General features: G+C 37.7%; 1 protein-coding gene across 3 annotated transcripts in view; it reads right to left on the bottom strand.

The window, feature by feature from the left end:
* XRCC4 (X-ray repair cross complementing 4) overlaps nucleotides 1-17,193 on the bottom strand; it is a 180,832-nt gene that overhangs the window by 93,424 nt on the left and 70,215 nt on the right. For all 3 annotated transcript variants that reach the window (XM_069777717.1, XM_069777718.1, XM_069777716.1), the window contains 3 exons: nucleotides 9,235-9,401; nucleotides 3,162-3,323; nucleotides 2,473-2,576 (listed from right to left, as the gene is read on the bottom strand). In XM_069777717.1, coding sequence (XP_069633818.1) covers nucleotides 2,473-2,576; nucleotides 3,162-3,323; nucleotides 9,235-9,401 — 433 coding nt within the window. The remainder of the gene's footprint in view (nucleotides 1-2,472; nucleotides 2,577-3,161; nucleotides 3,324-9,234; nucleotides 9,402-17,193) is intronic.

Genomic DNA, 17,193 nt, shown 5'->3' with positions numbered 1-17,193 from the left:
ATTTACTTTTTCTTTTGGTAAATATTAGCAGCTTTTTTCCAAATCCCCTGGAATGCCCTCAGTGCCCCAAAAATTCTAGAAGAAACCTCCCCACAATTACTGGTAGCAAAGAAAAATTCCTAGGCAGCTTTTTAAACTCTGCAGTTCAACATATTCTGACTGGCTAATTTTAAAATGTCTACATTTCACAGCTCCTGTTTCATGTCCCCCTTAGTTGCTAGAACAGAAGTACATTATGACGCAACTACACCTAGTTTTCCCCCCTAAATGCAAACCAAAAGCACTTACTAAACATGGCTTCTTTTTCAGTTACTACTGGTTTTTTTTATCATTGCACAGTAACAACTGCATATATGTTCTCAACTGACTTGAAGACTGGTCATTGGCCTTCTACCTCCTGGCCTGAGGTTCTCCACCTTTATATCATGTGGCTTTCTTCAGCCATTTCCAGCAGTTCCTACTTTTTATTTATGACAACCAGCATCAGCTTCTTGCTTTTTTAAGCTCTGGACATGCACACATACAAATGCATGCTTAATGTGTGTATATGTGTCCGTATACACATTTGCCTTCAATTATTTCCTTCAAAGCAGTTTTTAAATTATGATCTTCTCTCTTGATTGTGGCTTTCACCAATATCTACTAAAACATTCTCAAAAATCCTTTAATTCTTATTGACTCCTGCAACCCACACAATGACATTCCAAATCCAAAAGGAAAAGAAATGTAATGTTGGACTAAGAGATAGGAAAACTACAGATAAACAGAAAAACTCCAAACATTCTCTGTATTAACTTTTATGCCTTACAGTCCTTGATGCCTGATGTAGCTATGAGCTTCACTACCCTCTCATGTCACTCACCCCTGAATCACTGTCTTCTTCAGAGACACAGTGCACCTTAGAACTCTTTTTGAATGTGAAAATCCTAGACCATGCCAAGATATTCAGTTCCTATCTGTGCTTTTCTATTGTCTATGGAAAGAGAATGCTGTGTACACAGGAAGAGTATCAACTGACCTAAGCAATAGTCATTGTGCAGGCTCAGGAATACCATTACCTTGAAAAACTTAAGTGTGTTACCCAAAGGATTAAGTTTATAGTCTTCGTATTATTTGCAAATTTTGGAGTTGAAAGAACTCTCTAGTCATGATCAAAATCCTGAGTATCGTATCCCTCAAAGGCAACAGAAGGCATAGTTTTGTTTACAACTCAAATAAAAATACAGTTGCTATTTTTTTCCTATAACACTGATCAGTCCAGTCCATCATGATTGCCTGAGTAGGGCAGTGGGGGGTTGTTTTTATTTTTAAATATATACATCTGTCTGAAAACTCTCACTGAGCTAATTAAGTCCTACTGAATCTAGCAAAAAGAATCAACACCTTCCACTCCCCTTGCTTTTTCGCTAAATGTGAAGTATTTCACCTCATATTGTCTGAACTGACCAAATACCACTTGAAAGCAAAGATTTCTGAACTGAAGAGCATAGTACAATACAAAATAATTTCTTTCTGCAATGGCAAATTTCTAAATCTGTCTGAAGCTCTGCCTACTTTATATTATATTATAAAGTCCTCAACAAACAGGCTTATATGAGTTACAAAGCTGAATACCACTGGTATCAAGGCCTTGAACACTTCTGGTTCCCAGTATGCACAGTAAACAGTTGCAATGAGTTATTCTCTTGAGTACCTTTACCTATGGTGGAAATAGAAAGCTCCAGTGAGAGAACCCATAGCAAACTTTGCAGACCTGATGGGAAGTTTACAATAGCTATATGCAAGTGTCAATGCAGTTTTAAAACTTCAGTAGCATTTGTCCTGCATATTCCTACTAGCTTGCCAAAATATGCCAAAATTTATATGATTCACAGTTAAGTATCTTGTATTGTAGTATGGACAATTGCTGTATCCCACACACTTTACAAGTCTTTAGTCCTGGAAAAATTAGCCAAATTAAGTTTCATGAGCACCTTCATGAGGCCAGAAATTCACTGACAAATTAAAATTAATTCTGCTATAAATACATTTTTATTCTATTTATGCACATGGGTCTTTTTATAGCTGTTAAACCTCCTCTCTTTCCCCTTTTTAAAAGGCTACTGAAACTGTCAGGAACTACATTTTACATTTTAGCAATCATTGCATACACATCATGACTCCTAGAATTTAAAATGGAATTGTTGATGCTTCAGATACTGTTGGACTGTCATTAGTTCTGCAAAGTATGTAATTTGTCATTTTGGAAGAAATGACAGTACATTCACTTGTGCAACATGCTTTTAAACTTCCTCTCTCTAATTTAAAAATGCCAGTATTATACTGTGCTTCAAGAGAGATATTTTTAAGGCTTGCAGGTTGGCTTGTCACAGAGCAATTTGTCAGGCAGTATTTTGTCTTCATTAAGGTTTATTCACATAAAGTGATTGGCCTGTCTCTGATATTCCCCAAAGACAATACATTCTGTCTTACCTGATGGTAATGAGGCCTGTGTTAAATTTTCACTTTCCTCATCAGTGTTGCCATCATAGTCATTTTCTCTCCCTGTAGCCATCTGAGTGGTGGCTATGCTAACCCTAGCGGAAAAAAAAAAAAAAAGGAAAAAAAAATCACATTTTTGCCATCTATTATTTCTGCAAAGAATTTATAATTATTAGGAAATGCAAGCTGATACACATCAACATAGAGTCCCCATGCTGAACAGCTTAGCGCATTCATATACAAGGACAGACAAAAAAAGGTAAGTTAAGATATAAAAAAGCAGGATAAAAACAGCAAACAAATTAAGCTGTGTTGTAGCATTAGAATAATTAATCTTCTCTGGATATTTTTGAAATAAAAAGTACATAAAAACATTTCAATTTAGGTATTTTTGTTTCCCAAAGGACAAATGGAATGAAATAATTCAGGGACAATGCATATGAAAGTACCAACTATGGAAATGGCAGGGACATACTCTCATTGGAAAATCAACTGCAGCCCAACAGAAAAAAGAAGAGGACAGATTCATCGAATATTTAGCTCTTGGCTACAGCATCCAAAGCAATATGCTGCTCTTTGCAGTGATGCCACAAAGAATCCTCTGCTTTCATGACTAACAGTATTGTTTTGGATAACCAAGCACTTAGCCAGGAAGAACTGTCAGAAAAATTAAGAAATACCTTGTACATTTGGCACCTACTGCAGATTCTTTAGCTTCTTTAGCTTCGTTCAACAACTTCTGTAAGCTTCTTATCTTTGCCTTCTTCTCATTCAGCACCAAAATAAACCGGTTATAAAGATCTGCCTCTAGTTCTTCTTTAGCTTCCACACATTTTTCCAGCCTACAATGTAAAATTAACGGTTACACTATCTCTTTTTAAAATTCTGTGTTTCCTGGAAGAAAAGTCTGTAGTGAGGCCAACCTTCCTATTACAGGAATCCCCACACCAAACCACGCATGACTAGTCCAGCATCTTGTGTCTGAAATAGGCCAGAAGAAGCGTTTTTCCACAGACAAGTGCAATGAACTTTGCTAGCAGAAGGGGAAAGTTGCCAAGGGGAAAATTTTCTCTTCATGGTTTTTTTTGATAGGTTCTTGCACACGTGCAGCTGAGACAACTACAATTCAAATAGGTAAGTGTTCTTTAGTTTCAATGCTCAATTCACCATAGTGGGCATACCTTAGCAGAATACACATAATGAGATTACAAATAGATATGATTAAGCTTGACAGGTCCAAGATCTGGGCCACACACTCTGACTTGAAATGTATTTGAACAGGAACAAAAAAAAAAGAAACAAGAAACAGGCAGCTCCCCTCCAACGTGGGCTGAGATGACCACCAAATACTTTGGGCAACTGGGACAGCTCCAGAACTCTTTCCTTGCCAGGACTCCCTGGGCAGACGTGGGTGATACAGACCTTTGCCTGACCATTTTCCATCAACAGCCTTGCACGTCTTGTCCAGTGAGCTGGCAAGGTACAGAAACCAGTTCCTGGCAAAGCTCAACAGGACACTGCAGCAAAACCTGATGGCAACTGTAATCCCTTACAGGCATTCAGACAAATTCAATGCTAGTAACTCTAGTGCTGTGGACTCCATTTCGAATTACACAGATACAGAGATGAGATCTAAGAGCACCTGCAGCCACCGCTAGGCAGATTTTTTTTTTTTTCCCCTGAACCAATCACAATTACTTGGTAGAGGACTAAACACTTCAAATATATATAAAAATGTTTTAAAAGCTCTTAATATCCTCAGAGTAAAATATCATTCAGGTTTTTAAAGATTTAATGTGCATCTGTAGGTAGGTTAATGTCAGTAAAATGAAGCACAATGGAAATATAAAATTAAGAATATGGATGTATACTGTCTCATAAGCAAAGCGAAACTGGAATATAAGCAAACATGAGCACAATAAATGAAGTGACTTATAGCAAATGCAATCCTGTATTTACTTCTTGTATGTCATAACTTTTTAGTCCTTGCATTGAACCACAAACATTTCAATAGCTGTGTTCATAACAAGCAAATAAACATCTTGATAGCCTTATTGATCATGGTGACTACAGTATTACAGCAAATAGTCATAACTTATAAACAACATTCTTTTCACCAACCTGTACAAGGCTGGTAAAAAAGTTTAGGTGGCTTCCTTTGTTATTAAACCCAAACACATAAGAGATTATTAAAAATATTAATTTATAAGGTAAGAAATTTCAACAGACTTCCTCTATAAATACTAATTATTTTGTTCAGAGATGAAAACCATAGATGATGTAAGAAGGAAGACAATAGAAAATAATCTCATAAAGCGTTAAGTCTACTGTGCAATGCTTTAGGGATATGCTTGATCGTTGATAAATAATTCATCTAATTTAAATGCAAATAGCAGAACATCATTACCATATAGATCGGTTCAATAATTCCTAAATGAAAGATCATATGTACTAATCAACTACCAGGAGACTTTCCACTTACAAAAGAGAAGTTAACTGTTTAGTGGGGAACAAATAGACAATTCACAAAGAATTGTAAACCCTAATACAGGGTCCAGAAGTGCCTGAACATACTTGAAACTAATTACATGTGTATACATAAAAATGGAAAAAAAGGATTTTGTGTGAAATACAGTATTTCTGTCTGTATCAAATCCTACAGCAAAGTCCCTTCTGCCCCACACAAATCGATATGAACTAAAGAAAGTGTGTACTACTGTGCCTTTAGTTTGCCAATGGACTGGTTTTCGTCAGAGCAGCTGAGGCTGGTTTTAATAGTTACATCGAGACATTTTGCTGACTTGGCCAAAAAGGTGTCATATAAGATAACTTCAGTGAGGCCCTTGAATCCTGCAAAGGCATGCACTGATGAAAATCCACGTAACTGTAACTCTAAATGAAGTAAAGCTGATGCTGCCTGGACATTAAGAAGCACAGTATAAGAACTTACTGCAAGACTAGCCAATTTCTTCAGCTTCTGGAGCGAAATACTAGCATCTCGAAACATACATACTGACTATATGCATAGATTAGAATATTAACTCTAGCCTGTAGGCAAAATCAATTAGTAGTATGCAATCAGTTAATCTTACATGATTGTCTTCATTTACATGAACACCTTTTTTGATTTTTTCCCGTTGTTTAAAGTGATCCATATATAAATACATTCTCCAGACATACGTACGACATTCATTTGGCCTAACATTCAATCAGTGTAAAATAGTATTACATTAATGCTATATTTGCAAGTTATGAGCCTTTACAAATGTAGTATTATATGGCATATGATGATACTTAAAAACAGCATAGTAAAAAGCAACCGTCCTCTGCTGCGTGGGAACAGGGATACATTAATAATGGAGAACGTATCTGTTTGTGGGGTGGCTCTGGCTGTAGCTCTGCATAGCCTTTAGGATTCACTCAGGCATGCATTACCTGAATTACATGACCACTAAGCAAATCTGGCTGGGTTTCATCGCAAATACCTCGTCGGTTACAAATACAAACTTTAATTGCAATTCATTACATGCTTGTGCCTGTATGTGAGTTGTCTCACTAAAATACCATCTCCCCAGGCCAAATAAAGAAGCTGCTCACCTCAAAGACAACTTTCAAGTACAATGAAAATAAATGGAATTTAATGGTTAGAGTGATGTAAGTCTTATTTGCACGTGTTTTCTGATTTCTACACTCTTAGATGTCTCTGTTATGTTAAGTGCAATGCTTTTAATGTGCCAGACGCCCAAGTCGACTGCCATCAAAAAGCTTGCACAGCCCACTGAAAGCAGCTAGTATTAGGAATGGTTACAATCAGTAATTGAGAAAATAAGGTAACTGTCCAGTTCTTAAGTGCTGCCTAAATGTAGAGCAATCACACATGCTTCACAGAGGTTAATGTGAACTATGTAACTTAATGGCATTTATACATTTTCCACACTCCAATAGTAGAAAGAAAAAATTCAACATCTCTACTATTCATCCTTGTCCTCAGTGCTTTAAAATAATTGCTGGTCTTACAGCACCGCTCTATTACATTTCAGATTCACCCTTCCCCCAACATTGGCAATGGTATTGAATCTTGATGAGCTAATGCTGAAGAGTCAGTTTCAAGCACCAAACTACCTAGCCTGCATTTTTATAAGCTATTTGTGGTTTAAATATACTGTCACTATAGTTGACCACAACACAAATTAGTAGCTATTTTTGGCTTGTCTACACTAATTTTAGATGTTTGATACAAAATACACACCATACCCAAATCAGAACTTTAACTTGAGTTTTACTGGCCAAGGAATTGTTTTGCTACAGATTATTATTACTTTACCTTTACCATCTTAATTACCTATATGAAATAAAAACAATAGCTATTCTGCTCTGGTATTTTAACTCAACCATCCCTGAGGTGCGCACGCACACACACACTCACCCCCAGGCACACACAGCATTTTCAGAATAATAATTTTGAAAATTTCCTTAGCCTCTCTATTTAGATCTTGCCAGATAGTGTCTTAGTCATTTTTATTTTATGTTTTTAGATCAAGCGCTGAACGGTCTAGCTAGCCAATAACTCCCATACTGATGTCACCTACATATGGGTCATTTCCTGAAAGCAGGGAATTTTTCAGCCAGGTAAATTCCTACACTTAGGTCATCACAATAAGCAAGATGATAGGGATTTACATCTTCAACCAGAAACACTCCCAACACCTCAGATGCTGCACAGCTTAGACTAGAGTGCATAAGCAATTTAACAATTAATTTGACCATGCAGGGGATTTCTCTTCAAAGGGATTTTTGGCCTGCTCCTGCCTTTCGCCTTTATGTGAACCTGAATTTCAGAGGGAAGCGGCAGGAGTCACTTCTGTAGCTGGCACAGGGCTGCCAGCAGCAAGCTCTTTACAGCTGGGCGGATTATCTCACATATCTCACCATGCTTTGGTGAGGCAACAGCCAGCAGCAGATCGGGGCTGGTATTCAGCCTACAGATTGCTCACTAGGCAAATTTAGCCTCCTGAATGAAACTTCCTTGCCATTTTGCAGACCGAACGGAAAGCAGAACAAGTTTAGACCTCAAGATGCCCCAGACAGCTACAGGGCAAAGCTGCTGAGCTGAGCTCACAAAACCTTCATGATGGGCAAGAAAATTAGAGTAGGGAAACGGAAAGAGGATGACTGAATTATTCCATCCAGTGCCCCATGCTTACAATGAACAAACACAGCTCTTGGAAGTCTGCATGCTATGTTTTAATTCTAATGAGGTCCTGAAGAGAGAGATTTTAAGCAAAGGGAACTGCAGGGGCTGAAACTCTGGAGCTGATGTGCCTTAGCTCCAGGCAAAGAGGGAGCACAATTCTCAACATCACGTGCTTTATTTGATGTTTTACCACTCAACACCGCAAGTGATACAGAATGCGAAGCCTGAAATCCTGTCTACTGAACAAAGACAGGCAAAGCTTTTGTTCAGGTCCAAGAAACTCACAACACTAGGTCCAGCATTTGGAGCCAAAAGAGCAAAGAGAGACACAGCAGGGTAGACTAGGCTGTGGCAAAAAGAATTTAAAAAACCCAAAACCAAACAAACCCAAACAAAAAAAAAACCCCAATACTGTTTGGATGCAAATAATTTTTATTCTCCATTTAGCAGACATGGCCAAAGTTTGGTGACTGTACAACTTTCAATATTTATTTTGAAAAATCATGTTTCAGCTGTTCAAAATATAAACATACTAAAGAAAACCACCAGCTTTCAAAGCTTGAATACACTGCTTCTGAGAGCAAAGGCTGTGAGGCTACTGTGATTTTTTTTTTTTTTCTTTGGGGTTACTCTTTAAAAAAAGTGCCACACCACCATGGAAATTGATACAAGCACTAACGCCTATTACACATTAGCGTGTAATGCAGTACAGCATACTGGTTACACAATACGCTATTGTTCAATAAACTGTTAAGCAGTAAAACACTACTTAGGAAGGCCATATGCTTGTCAGGGAGATTGTCAGGAGAAACTGTTACTCATTTTAATGAGAAGGAAACAAAACTAACTCCTCCCAAAAGTTCGCTCTCTTTTTCAGGGTAAATTAATGCCAATTAGCTACATTCTTTCATCAATCTTCCTAAATGTGGTTTTTTTCAGATAAAGCTATAGAAAATCAAGATAAATCTCTGACTTGTATGTGCTAAGTGTTTTATGCCAATTGAAATAAGCATAGGTTACTTCACTACAGAGTGCAGTGGCAGACAATTCAGATCATAAATGCAATGGCAATTATAAAAATCTCTTTTAAAATAATGTTACTTTTTCATATAACAACACACTCGTTTTCCAATTCTGGCTGCTTTGACAAGGCAAACAGATTAAAGTGATGGCCATTTATTTCCCACTCAAAAATGTAGATAATTTAAACTGCTAGTCCTAAGAATTATAGGAAATAGTGGAAAGGAAAAGGCTTCCTGAAGAAAGTGGAGAGGATTCTACAGAAAAAAGGTAATTTTTTTTTTTTTTTAACTTCATAAAGCTAAAACCAGCTTTTATTGCAAAGTTTGTAATACCAGTTGTATCTTTGACATAGGAATGAAATTCACAACTACATGGGCTGTAGATAACTGGGCTCAAAACACTTGTCAAGAGAACGGAAATATGTGTGTCTCTTTCTGTATGTGACTTCAAAAGTGCTCATCAGTAAAGCCTGCACTGACAGTATAAGTGTTTGTGAGTTTCTCAAGTATCACCTGCAAATGCACTTTTAAACTTACAGCTTCTCCATGTCGCTCCAGCTGCTGAAGAGCCTTTCGTTTTCTTTTTGCAGATGCTCATTTTTCGCATGCAGTCTTCCCAGGCAGTCCAGACAGTAACCAATCAGCTCCTTAACCACCTCTGCCGGACTCAAAACTTTCTGTAGCTTCAGAGATCCAAGTCTAAACTAGGACACAAGGAAAGAATGAGTTACTTCATCTGTACTAGAAAGATCACAAAACCTCACTCCAATAAATTTGAATACATACTTAATAAATATAAGAAATACCTTACAGTCCTCCAGTTCAAAGTGATATAATAAATTTGTCACAAGAATAATTGTGGAATATGTGAAATAATCACCATGCCAATTATTTATGCAGCTAACATGTCTTAATGGTCACCTGTCATTCAATAGGCACAGGACGTAAGCACTGACATACTTTCTAATGGGCAGAAAAAGAGATGCCACGCAGCTAGTGTAACATGATATAGGAACAGCCTGTTCTTGTACAGCTCAGAGGAGGTCAGGAGTATAAAGGTGCAACCACAGGTTTTATATAAAAGGCATTTTTGATGTAATGCAGAACAACAGAAACTGAAAAACTAACGGTACTTCTAACATGTTCTTGCCATCTGCCCAATTCTGGTACCCACAGCAGCAATACAACCACATAAACATTACTGATAAAACAAATGAACATTAATGACTTTTGATTTAAAGTAGCACTACAAATGCCTCTCATAATGCTTGCATGCACCTGATGGATGAAAACTAGCTGGCAAGTTTTCCCCTTTAGGGCTCGGACAGCAAGTTCTTAATTATAAAAGGAGTCCTTCAATTAAACAGTATCCTCAATAATTCAGTGAGATTAAAGGATAGCCTCTATAACAAATAGTTCTATTTCTTCAGCAATGGGGATGTCACACAGGTTATACAAGATCTCTGAACAGATTTGTTCTGCCTGGTCTGGCAGAAACAACAGAAAACTGTTGTTTCTATTATGTTAAAGGAGAAATAGCTCAGCCATACATACAAAACAGTATCAGCTAAGCTATAAATGCGCAAAGCTGGATGAAGATACAAAAATATTCAACGTGACAGTTTGAGGCAATTGAAGAAGGGTATTAAGGCTCGTTGAAAAGGGTCGCACAGATTACCTTAAGAGAAGCAAACCAGAAATGAAGGACCTGACTTTGGTGCTCTGGTGTGGGTAAATGATGGAGAATCTCAACTACGGTAAGGTACACTTCTGCAGCTGATAGAGCTTACAGAAGCCATAGGGGGCTTTTCTGACGCTCTCTATATCTAGAAGCACCACCATTTGCCTGGTTTGACAAAAAAAAATAGTTGAGGGAGCAGATCCTAAGAAAAGCGTTGGATGACACAATCCAGACTTTGGCCAGCTTAAACTACAGCAGAAGCAGATTTTTCGGAAAGAGGCACCAAAATGACTTGGCTTTGATTGGAAATGCCTGCAGAAATGTTGAGTTGGTAAGGGGTACGTGGAGGGAGAACGGATCCTCTCTCACATCTTGTAATTACTAAAAGGATTGACACAACTGTTGTGCCATTTCCTTATGAATAGAACTATTACTCATCTTTCAACTTGAATACATGGCAATAACATCTTTACAAAAAAAACCAAAACAAAACAAAACAAAAAAAAGGTGGTACATGCTAGGGAAGGGTTCAGTCTGTGTCCTGGTACCTCACCTATTAAAATCAGAAATGCCATTTCATTCATTTTCCTCCTCAACTTAGTTCATTTTACTTGGGAGGGCATGGAAAATCACTAAATAAAAGACATTCATGAAAAAAAAGTGTAGCATTTGTTAACACTTTTTAAAAAGTGAAGCTTATCACTGCTATACATAAGGTTTTGCTGAAAAAGGCCTTGTAAAAATTGCTTATAAAGATTTTAAAGGCATTGTTTGAAACAAATAACAGTCCTTCAACTTAAATATTTTATCTGTGGAAGTCTCTACAACACAATACCATCACGAGCTTCCTCACCAAGGTTAATTTATCAGAAAATGTGGCAAACCCAAACATTTAATTTCAAATTAGCCACTGATCTTTCTTCCAAATTCACATGTACTGTCTCTGGCATGTTGTTTTCCTTTAGCTTACATACATCTGATGGCTAAAGATGAAAAGATGCATTTAATCTATTTTTGGAAATTAGATTACATTATCAGTAACCCACAGAGTGACGTGTATTCCCTGGATATCACACTTGGCTGTTTGACAGCATTAACAAAGATGGACATTTGCGTAAAGGAAACTGTTTTTCATCACTTGCAAGCCACCACCATACTATATGGATAAAGAATTCATGCCACACTTGAATACTAACCGGAGAGATAGAGAAGCACAGTAGCAAAGATAAATAGCAACACAATCTTCTACTTACACTGTGGAGGAAATAGCAAGAAAAGGAGATCCTTTTGTCTTATGCTTTTAATATAATCAACTGAGATAAGGTACAGGCAAATATGTTTAATCAGGACAAATAAGCATTGCCCAAATTACAGTTTACTCAGCACAAAAGAATGAAATATGAATAACCCTAAAACAGGTTAAAGTGAATAACAATAGATTTCAGCTGAAAGCCTGGTTCCACTCACAAATCAAAATCATGCCAAACACACAACAGACATTTCAAAAGCAATTGTAATTATAAACAAACACCAGTTCAGCCTCTTTCTTAAATATATTACATAAACCGATACTGCTAGCGCAACGTGGAGTTTTGAAACTGCAAAATACATCCTCATCTTCACGGAGCTCTGCCATGAAAGGATTTCTGAAGATATGTAAGAAAAAACAAAGTCCTTCTTTTTATAAAAAAAGCTGATACACTGAAAGGAATCAAACCAGGCTTTTGGGCACACTACCTTTTTTGATGAATTCTCAAGATGGAGACAGGGAGAGGACATGCTGCAAAGAGCGGAGCAAGAAACGCGTGCCAGCCTGATGAGCCACTGCTGGCGCGGGAGCCAACAGAGAGGAGGTGCTGGACAGATTTGCCACACTGGTACAGGGACACAATGAATTTGGTTGGCCATCTTTTTAGCTGTTCATTTCGAAGTCCGACACAGTAACAGTTAGACTTTCATTCAGCCTTTGTATAAAGCAATTGACTGTTACGTACTGCCTTAACTTTAAACTTCACTGTACTGTTTTCTGTGTCTTACACACTGTAATCTGTGGACCATTTCTAGGAGGCTCGCTAAAGGTAAGCAAAGCAAGCCCATCACCAGGAGGCTTAAATTTATTAGGCAGGTGCTCATGTATCCACAGGAAAAAAAAAAAAATAAAAAAAAATCATAAGGCTTCTGCACCTTTCCACCCCACCCCCGTCATCTAATCTTAATTTAGGATAGTCACAGGAGTACATGATCTGGGTTACATCGCAGCTATCTTCAGCAGCTCAGTGCAGAAAAACATGGGACATTTAGATAGAGCCTAATTAAGCCAAAAGTGATAAAAGCCAAATGTGATACTGGATATGCGGTTTTGTTTTGCCTCCTGCACACACAGTATTACACAAAGTGTACCAAAAAGCCTTCTTAGGCTGTTTCTTCAACATGAAATTATTTCTTACAACAAGCTATTACACCACCTATTTAACAAACAGACATGTTAGCACTAACAATAGTAACATTGTTATCTGAGCAAATTACAACTGATTGGCATTCGCCCCTGTAAAGAGCCCAGGGCTGAGAAACTGATAAGCCATAAAGGCAGCCAGGTCCATTTCATTTCCAAAGCATCAAGGCAAAGCACGAGCCATTCATAAAATAATGTAAAGAAAATGAAATCTCAGGACAGTTTTGCTCTGGAGTCCTGCTGGCATCCCAAATTGGAAAGCAAACTGGTAAAAGAGCAGCTGCACAAAATAGCGCAATTTTAGATCCAAGAATTCTGAATTTGGGACAGACACGTAATTTGCAGCACTGATTAAGACAGAATTCTATTAAAATTAAATGGGGGGGGGAGGGAGAATCATAAAAAAGGAGCCATTAGTTTTTTCATATATTGCTTAGTTTTTGCTTGCAAATAAACCAAGAAATAGTCCCAGTTATTTGTCCTTCATCACCAAAACCACAGTAGTGAAACTGGAAACAGTTCCAGGAAGATTCAGTAGAAGTGGTTAAAGATCAGGATACCATAAGAAACATTTAACTGAGTGATATATCAAGATAAATAGATCTTGCTTACTGCATGAGTGAAAGCTCAACATTAACACTTCACTAAGCTAATTTTACATAGAACATCTCTATGATTTGGATCATGTTTCCAAGGTGAGCCTCATTTTGTAAATTCCTGCACATTGCCGCTCTCTAGATCAATTCATATTTCTTTCCATTCTTCCAGCTGCTGTAGCTCGCTAGCTTCATATCATCTGCAGATGTAATTAATGTGCTTTCTACTTCCTCTCTCAGATCATTCAAGAAAACACTATGTAAAACAGTGAAGCACTACATTTATACAGAGAATGAGCAGATCTGCTAGAGGTCTCAGTGGACAATAGACTGTGACTGATATACTGCTCCTCTTCAATATCTGTTTTACTGTTTGTTGGGATTTTTTTTTTTACTTGCTTTTTTAAAGACACATGAAGATGAATACAGAACCATTTAGAAACCTGTGTTCCCTTAATCAGAAATCACACTCAGAATTTATCCATTAGACCAGTATTTTAAGTTTAGAAATAAAAACAGGAATTAGAAGCTTATGACAAACTGTCATTTTCCCATCACCTCTTATCCTGCCTACTGTTTTGTCTCCTACCGATGAAGAAAGAAGTAATCTCAAGCGTAAGACAGATAATATTTTGGAAGTAAACTGAAAAGCTTCTCAAGTAATTTTCTTCTTGTTACTGATGTTTACAGGAAGATGCTTCACATAGGAAAAAAAACTCATTAAAATATAAGCCAACACATTTTTTCATGGAAAGTTCTAAAGCTACATGAGAATTATTTTATTCTATAGAGATAGTGGATTTCAATTTTACATTAAAATAATACGCTAAAATGCTATATAATCTTTGCATTACTACATTCCGCTGGAAATGAGAGTTATCATGTAAGGCAATAAGTATCAAAGTTTATGCACTGAAAGAAGCAGCCATTTACACAGCAATGCCTGCATGCGCTCTCTTCTGAAGCAGAATCTGAAGCTAGATACTAACAGTGAGGTAATTTCCAATAACAACAATTTTTCATTATGACATACTAGTCCGTAAAAAAAAAAAAAATATGCTGGAAACTCTCATTGCATCTGCATTGCTGGCCATGATTTCTCTCTGTATTACTTAAGTATCCTGACAATCCTTTCTAACAATATTTGTTATCCAAAATATATTTAAGGAATTCCATACTTCCACAAGCTAGAAAACAATATTTATTTAGACAGACAGATTTTGTCCTTTCTTGTCCTGGCAGGCTATAACAGCTATATAGTGTGTCTCTCTATCTTCTATTTATATTAAATACTTAAATCCTAACCTACAATATTTTGCTTCTTCCTTCTCTATTTTGAAAAGGATTTAACAAATAATTTTCACAGAAAGTACACTTACAGATACTTCGGTCTGATTTTGAAATGAAAATATTCCTAGTGTGTGAACTAATGCATAGTTTTAATTGTACGAGTCAACCTACAGCTTGTAACAGAATCATCTCTAACTCACCTCACTCATCTACCACTTTTCCTACACCTTCGGAAGAGATCCTTCTGCCCTGCTTCTAATCATAGTATTTCAAACTGTGCGAACAATCAGCTGGGTCAGCACAGTTAGTAACATCTACATCCTTGCAGACAGATGCTGCCTGCTGCAAGGTATTGTCTAAGCAAAGGTCCTTTCACCAGGAAAATATTAATGAAGAATTTGAGAGGCAGGGGAAGTTCTATAGCAGCCCACCAGCGTGCAGCAGCTGCGTAGTCCCTTCTCTGTCTTTATCGAGACCCACAGTTTGTAATAGCAGATGTGACCCCTGCGTTGAAGCAGGAAAGCCCTGAAGACCCACAAAACAACAGATCCTTTTGTCATTGCCCTATCCTGAGCATCTCTCAACACCTCTCCTACGCTAACAGGGAGCTACACTGGAAGGGGTATTTCTACGATAGAGCTCAGTCTTACCAGAGCTTGGTTTTTCCGTGCTGCCTATTAGTGCCAGTTCAACTGGGTCTTTGGGAACTAGGGAGGATTGAGGAGCAATCAGGGTGGTTTTTATTAATAAAAAACCCACAGTCTGAAACCATATGTTTTCAATACTTAAAAAGCCATCTTAATAATCTCAAGAGCCAAACCAAAACAAATGCTTTACTCACTTATTTTTCAACACTTGCACAAATTTATACCTAGAAAAACTTACTAGGACAAGATATTAAAAGCCATCAGTTAAACTATGCTGAAGTCACCTATTGATGACCTTGTCTATGGCTGGTACTCCAAGTAAATTCTTTACTACAGAGTTAGAGATTAGCCATAATGTACAGGACAACACTGAATGTTAACATTTATTCAAAAGTAAGATGTCCCTTACATGCTTGCATTACAATAGGCCGTGTAAGATACAGCAGCTTTCTTTTCTCACTGAGAGTTGGAACTCTTGCAAGACACACAGGCTGTGATTTCTAGAATCACCCTTGCTACTGCTGCTTAAATATCAGCTACCTCTTCCACTTCACATATGCACGGACTCTGAACTAAAATAGAATCAATACTTTGATAAAAATAAGTTTTCACCATGAAAAAAACCTATGATTTAAAAAGAGGAAAATGTTAATTAAAATTCATGTACAGGGTTAAAGAATATGACCTACAAATGAATGATGCTGACACTTATACAAAGAAAGTATTGTTACAAGCTTGAATCTGGAAAGCATTATACCATTTTTATTTCTTAAGTCAATCAGTGAGTGGTCTTGATTTTTTAAAGCTGTGCCACTATTATCTCCAGGGAAATCACTCAACAGTAACCATGACATCCCTGGGTGTGGTAATAAAATGAGTACACTAGACTTGCACAATACAGTGATGACAATGTGAATGCAGAAGTTGCTTTTGTAACAGCAAACTCTAGGAAGCTAGAAAAATCACAAAGTACCACGGAAGCCAAGAAATCTTGCCGGTTACATCAGTCAGTATAAAAATATTACCACCAATTACAAAATCCAAGTTTAAGATAAAAATCCTGCCTTTCTCCACTCTTGCCTTTCCCTCCTGAAAGGTTATTTATGAGAAAAGTATTACTTCATCCTCGAAAAAAGAGTATCTTCCTTCTTGACAAAGGCATTACATCTATTCTAGGGCAAAACAGCTGACATAAGTGATTGCTGTTTTTCTCAGGTTTCTACTACATGCTGCAGAAACCTTTCACATAAACTGCCATCATATTAGCTCCACATCAACTGATGAAATTCCATGTGGTTTCACTATTTTGTATGGTAGCGGTTCCCAAATATTTTGCAGACTGCTTTGCTATTTCTCACACCCTCAAACCCACACATTCATGGCACTGTGGCCCCCTTAACAGTTGCAGTGCAAAGAGGCTACGTCTTTACAGTAAACTAAGCAGACATTGGGAACATCGTCAGGTACTAGAATACACTAGTATTATATACGTCTAAGCACTAGAACGGCCACAGCATGTCCTCGGCCCATGCCAGCGGCCACCCCACCAAACACCTTGCAGGCACATTGCAGAAGTTGGAGCACCCCAGGGACCTCTCCCAAGAGGCAGCTTGCATGCAGCCAACCTCTTCTGGAGGCTGAGAGAGTTTAATAGCATGGACATAGGCTGTTCCCCACCAGCTGGCCTCTGTGCCTGGGAACATTCCCAGGAAATTTTAATTTACTGGTGTGGAGGCAACCACAGTAGTCCCTGGAATACTGCTTTATCAGGTTTGCAGCAGAAGCCACTGTCTTCTACCACATTGAGAAAGATCAAGGCACACTGCAGGA

The sequence above is a fragment of the Haliaeetus albicilla genome, chromosome Z, assembly GCF_947461875.1.
Source record: "Haliaeetus albicilla chromosome Z, bHalAlb1.1, whole genome shotgun sequence".
NCBI lineage: Eukaryota > Metazoa > Chordata > Aves > Accipitriformes > Accipitridae > Haliaeetus > Haliaeetus albicilla.
Note: the sequence above shows the minus strand (reverse complement) of the source record. Positions and strands in the feature narration are given on the sequence as shown.